This window comes from Phyllobates terribilis, unplaced genomic scaffold, assembly GCF_046119375.1.
Source record: "Phyllobates terribilis strain yellow unplaced genomic scaffold, ASM4611937v1 Scaffold_8__6_contigs__length_399053987, whole genome shotgun sequence".
Lineage (NCBI taxonomy): Eukaryota > Metazoa > Chordata > Amphibia > Anura > Dendrobatidae > Phyllobates > Phyllobates terribilis.
Window position 1 is genome coordinate 197598668 of NW_027362768.1, and position 6413 is coordinate 197605080.

The window sequence follows — 6413 nt, forward strand, 5'->3', positions numbered from 1 at the left end:
CAATGCTTCTTTTCTCCTGTGGAGGCGCAATGCACAGGGGCTAAAAACTTTCTACACCGGTCCTAGCCAGCGCCACCAACTTTATAAAAGTGGACAAAACTTAGGAGGGAGCGTGGCCAACAAAGTCATCTTCATTTTTTGCCTAAAACAAAGCGGCAGAATTTGTGCCAGAAATGTCCGTTTGTTGTGGTGGAGCAAACGCTTTGCTGCATCTTACTCCCGTGTCCTCTTCATCAGCACTGGCATACAGAACACCGGCCCTGGCACATCAGTGCCATCGTCTCGTAGGAAAAGTGGTGCCGCATCTGCCCTGAACTGGGCTGCCCCTCTGTTATGCCTCCTGGAAATGCATGGCGAAACTAACAGCTGCGCTCGGTAATAGGAAACGCTCCATTACCAAGGAGAACGGTGACAGCCATTGTCCAGAAGGATCAACAGAGGACGAGCAGCAGAAGGGCTAAGGAAAAGCTGCTCCGGGGTTTACTAAAAAACGAGGAAAGACAACAGAACAGCTCGAAGTAAGTTACCAGAAATCCTGCGGTACGTCAGGCCGGAAGCCGGCGTTTATTACTGGCTACTATGGTAAAACGCACGGCCGGCGCGACAGCTATTAATCTGAGAAGAGATTCTGGCACTTTTATTAGAAAACTGCATGAAACATTTACAGGGAGAGCGCTGTCCAGCCAAACGTGTCCCTGAGCGATGGCGTCCCGTGGTGGTGCCGGTCGCATCATACGGCTAACATGCGGTTTAATACGATTTGTTCGCTGTTTCTGTAATTTCATAAGAAAATGATTAAATATTATGTAGGACCCCTTTAAGAATCCAACCAGCAAGCGTGTCAAGCTCTTGGGAAGCGGAGGCCACAGCCGACTCCAGTGTTGGACTGGGCTGGCAAGGGTCCGCCGGTGAACCCGAGCTCCAAGGGCCCGCCGGTGAACCCGAGCTCCAAGGGCCCGCCGGTGAACCCGAGCGCCAAGGGCCCGCCGGTGACCCCGAGCTCCACCACTAACATGGGATCCAAGGGCCCGCTGTTGATAATTAGAGGATTCATTTCTCCTGTATATATTAGATCATGTGTATTTGCACCGCTCATCAGCGCTCCTCCGCGCTCCTCCTTCACGGGGGCCATCTGGGGATTCTCCTGCTCTCCGGGGGGGCCAGTCCGAGCCTGGCTGACTCCACCTGTCATCCCTGGTGTGATTTGTCTGTTCCCATCATGTATGATGATCTGGGGGTCACGTGTGCGGACCAGGAGCTTTGCACCACACTGGCTCCATACTGGGTGGGGTGAGGCTGTATAGAAAGAGCCACGACGCCCTGGATTAGTAGAGTAACCCCAGATTCTGGAGGGAAAAACCGCGCTAAGGGGTGTAGTGCCAGATTTGTGTGTGACCTATGGGGAAGTGGCAGATCAGCAGGGCCCCATTAATCCCCCGGCCCGGTGCCCATTAGGACCAGATCTGATCCTTCATTCATCCGGGAAATGCCGGTATAAGTAACAATGTAAAACCGCCATCAGCCGCAGCGCACGCCGTCATTATAAAGCACTTTTATTATACTTTATCATCTCGGAGGTAAACACATTATATGAAAATAAACCACTTTTATAAATAATTCATGTCATAAAAATAAAGAGGTTTCTCTGTAAATGACAGAATTCAATACGGAGCGCAGCCGGGGCGAGGACGACGCGGCGAAACCACGAACAATGCATTACTGGCGTTTACAACCCCCCAGATGAAACGCGGAAAACAACATCACTGATCCAGAGGGAAAAGCAGCCGCCATATTACTGGAGGAGAGATCGGGAGGTCGGATCGAGGCGCAGGACCAGATCCATCGTCACAAGGTCCGGAGACGTCCTGCGTCAGTCTATGAGGACGGAGTCGTCGTCTGCTCGGGACCTGGCGGTAAAGTAGAATATTAGAATATAATGACGACCGCATTCTTTACTCCGTTCACATTGAATTCTGAATCTCTCCGGATGATCCCTCCCTGGATCTTATTGAGGACCCTGCGATCTGGACTCAATACACGGCAAGAGATCTATTATTATTCCCACACTGATCTGTGTCGGGGTCTGCGCAGACCCCGACACAGAACGTCCTCTGGATTCAGCCGCCGGACAACAAGGTTTCTTCTCAATTAACCCCGGAAAGTTGACCTGTCATTTGCCGTAAATCCATATTCCTTTTTCACCTGGTGGAAATGCTGCCGGTCCCCAAATCTACCGTCATTTTCCTGCACTTCAGTTCCTGAGATCCGGCCTCTTCTTCACTGTATACAAATCTCATATTGTTAGCCAAGTGGGCATGATCCTGAAGAAGATGCTCAGAGAAAAGTTAGGGACCACGCCCACTTGGCGAACAGAAGACTAGATTTATATACAAGAACGTTTTTCTTTTGTTCCTGAGAACTTATTGTAAGTCGGATCCAGAACAGCGGCATTTACACCAAGTAGATTAAAAAAATTATTTAAATAAAAATAACAGTAATCAATTTGGTGAGTGACCGCTCCGCCTGAATATCCAGCTCCCCTCCCCCCACCATTTTCAATTCTGCCCCTTTTTTTGTACTTGATATGACTGTATGAATCTGTCACATAGCAGAAACAGTAAAGTTACATGCATCCTCAACAAGAAAGAAGTATTGAGCTTTTTATAGATTTTGCAGCACAAATATAGGGAAAAAAAGTTATTTTCTTTGAAGTTTTTGTTTTATATTATATTTTCCATATTAAATATATTTTAGAGTGAATCATATTTTGTTTTTATTTTGCAGACTCGTGGCTTCATGTGTTCTCTGTACATTTATACCCCTGTAATAGGCGTCAGTGTAATCACTGGGGACCACAGTCCGCCATCGAAAGCCGCAATCACTTGGCGGAACGGCCGGGATCGGAGGGCGCCCCTATCCCAGCTGCTGAGCGTCCGCTTCAGGGCAGCACAGGGCTGTAGGGTTATTGTACAAGGCCATATAGGACCAGGGCTATAGGGTTATTGTACAAGGCCATATAGGCACAGGGCTGTAGGGTTATTGTACAAGGCCATATAGGCACAGGGCTGTAGGGTTATTGTACAAGGCCATATAGGCACAGGGCTATAGGGTTATTGTACAAGGCCGTATAGGCACAGGGCTATAGGGTTATTGTACAAGGCCATATAGGCGCAGGGCTATAGGGTTATTGTACAAGGCCATATAGGCACAGGGCTATAGGGTTATTGTACAAGGCCGTATAGGCACAGGGCTATAGGGTTATTGTACAAGGCCATATAGGCACAGGGCTATAGAATTATTGTACAAGGCCATATAGGCACAGGGCTATGGGGTTATTGTACAAGGCCATATAGGCACAGGGCTATGGGGTTATTGTACAAGGCCATATAGGCACAGGGCTATAGGGTTATTGTACAAGGCCATATAGGCGCAGGGCTATAGGGTTATTGTACAAGGCCGTATAGGCACAGGGCTATAGGGTTATTGTACAAGGCCATATAGGCGCAGGGCTATAGGGTTATTGTACAAGGCCGTATAGGCGCAGGGCTATAGGGTTATTGTACAAGGCCATATAGGCGCAGGGCTATAGGGTTATTGTACAAGGCCGTATAGGCGCAGGGCTATAGGGTTATTGTACAAGGCCATATAGGCGCAGGGCTATAGGGTTATTGTACAAGGCCGTATAGGCGCAGGGCTATAGGGTTATTGTACAAGGCCATATAGGCGCAGGGCTATAGGGTTATTGTACAAGGCCGTATAGGCACAGGGCTATGGGGTTATTGTACAAGGCCATATAGGCGCAGGGCTATAGGATTATTGTACAAGGCCATATAGGACCAGGGCTGTAGGGTTATTGTACAAGGCCGTATAGGCACAGGGCTATAGGATTATTGTACAAGGCCATATAGGCACAGGGCTATGGGGTTATTGTACAAGGCCATATAGGCACAGGGCTATAGGGTTATTGTACAAGGCCATATAGGCGCAGGGCTATAGGATTATTGTACAAGGCCATATAGGACCAGGGCTGTAGGGTTATTGTACAAGGCCGTATAGGCGCAGGGCTATAGGATTATTGTACAAGGCCATATAGGCGCGGGGCTATAGGATTATTGTACAAGGCCATATAGGCGCGGGGCTATAGGATTATTGTACAAGGCCATATAGGCGCAGGGCTATAGGGTTATTGTACAAGGCCATATAGGCGCAGGGCTATAGGGTTATTGTACAAGGCCATATAGGACCAGGGCTGTAGGGTTATTGTACAAGGCCGTATAGGCGCAGGGCTATAGGATTATTGTACAAGGCCGTATAGGCACAGGGCTATAGGGTTATTGTACAAGGCCGTATAGGCACAGGGCTATAGGGTTATTGTACAAGGCCGTATAGGCGCAGGGCTATGGGGTTATTGTACAAGGCCATATAGGCGCAGGGCTATAGGGTTATTGTACAAGGCCATATAGGCACAGGGCTATAGGGTTATTGTACAAGGCCGTATAGGCACAGGGCTATAGGATTATTGTACAAGGCCATATAGGCACAGGGCTATGGGGTTATTGTACAAGGCCATATAGGCACAGGGCTATGGGGTTATTGTACAAGGCCATATAGGCACAGGGCTATAGGGTTATTGTACAAGGCCGTATAGGCGCAGGGCTATAGGGTTATTGTACAAGGCCATATAGGCGCAGGGCTATAGGGTTATTGTACAAGGCCGTATAGGCACAGGGCTATGGGGTTATTGTACAAGGCCATATAGGCGCAGGGCTATAGGATTATTGTACAAGGCCATATAGGACCAGGGCTGTAGGGTTATTGTACAAGGCCGTATAGGCACAGGGCTATAGGATTATTGTACAAGGCCGTATAGGCGCAGGGCTATAGGATTATTGTACAAGGCCATATAGGCACAGGGCTATGGGGTTATTGTACAAGGCCATATAGGCACAGGGCTATAGGGTTATTGTACAAGGCCATATAGGCGCAGGGCTATAGGATTATTGTACAAGGCCATATAGGACCAGGGCTGTAGGGTTATTGTACAAGGCCGTATAGGCGCGGGGCTATAGGATTATTGTACAAGGCCATATAGGCGCGGGGCTATAGGATTATTGTACAAGGCCATATAGGCGCGGGGCTATAGGATTATTGTACAAGGCCATATAGGCGCGGGGCTATAGGATTATTGTACAAGGCCATATAGGCGCAGGGCTATAGGGTTATTGTACAAGGCCATATAGGCGCAGGGCTATAGGGTTATTGTACAAGGCCATATAGGACCAGGGCTGTAGGGTTATTGTACAAGGCCGTATAGGCGCAGGGCTATAGGATTATTGTACAAGGCCATATAGGCGCGGGGCTATAGGATTATTGTACAAGGCCATATAGGCGCGGGGCTATAGGATAATTGTACAAGGCCATATAGGCGCGGGGCTATAGGATTATTGTACAAGGCCATATAGGCGCGGGGCTATAGGATTATTGTACAAGGCAGAAGTAATGGGGAGAACAAGCAGAAACCCACCGAATACAGCAGCAGATCACAGGAACAGCATCCAGCCATCTTTTTTCACAATTCTGTGTCTCGGATACGACATCGACACCGCAAAGAAACTTATGAAGATCTGTGGTGGGAAAACCGTTCTGCTGGTAATTCTACAAAACAAGAACATCACAAGTACAATAATGTCATTTATCCCGTGTATAATGTCACTCAGCTCACATAACGGTAACGCTCCAGATCCAGTCTTAATAATTGGAGACAATATTCCCGGGAGACGATTATGCAGCATCATTACACGTGCCATTATATTTAGGACTTGCAGTACCGGTTGTCACCACTGTCCTCATCAATAGAAACTTATGCAACAGCGCCCCCAGCTGTAATCCCGCTTAAGGTGCAATTCGCTTTTTTTTTGTATTTCAGGTCATGATAAACTCACCTTAATGGTTTCATAGGAGTCGGTGATGAGAGCAATGAACAGACTGAGAATCATGTAGATGAACAGACTCATGAAGGAGTAGAGGTAGAGGCGGCTGAACAGCCACACCATGGTGCTCTTCTGCTGGATCTGAGCAAAAGTAGCAAACATGTCGTCGCCATTGACTAGTGAGAAGAGACATTCGGCCACCGTGTTCAGATCCTCGAACTGTAATAAAGAAGCCCAGGTCATCATGGAGGACTCAAGGGGGCAGGAAACTCCGCGTACAGCGTCATCATCGGGAGATAATGGACCGCAGATGCAGACATAGCGCCCAACATTCGGATCCTCTATTGGGGACATTAAAGAGGTTGTCAGGGTCCGACACCCGGCACCCCCACTGATCAGCTGCCTCCTATTGATTTGAATAGGAGGCGTTGTGTAGTACCATCCGTGGCCACTAGCAGACGACGGTCAGCTCCACAAGTGAGC

At 48.4% G+C, this 6413-nt stretch overlaps 1 protein-coding gene across 1 annotated transcript in view; it reads right to left on the reverse strand.

Moving 5' to 3' along the window:
* Positions 1–1537: 1537 nt before the first annotated feature.
* Positions 1538–6413, reverse strand: part of MCOLN2 (mucolipin TRP cation channel 2) — an 11629-nt gene continuing 6753 nt past the window's right edge. Inside the window, exons 10-12 of the mRNA XM_073645267.1 lie at positions 5943–6381; positions 5525–5655; positions 1538–1907 (exon numbers count right to left, since the gene is read on the reverse strand). Of these exons, the coding sequence (XP_073501368.1) occupies positions 1871–1907; positions 5525–5655; positions 5943–6381 (607 nt within the window). The 3' untranslated portion in view covers positions 1538–1870. The remainder of the gene's footprint in view (positions 1908–5524; positions 5656–5942; positions 6382–6413) is intronic.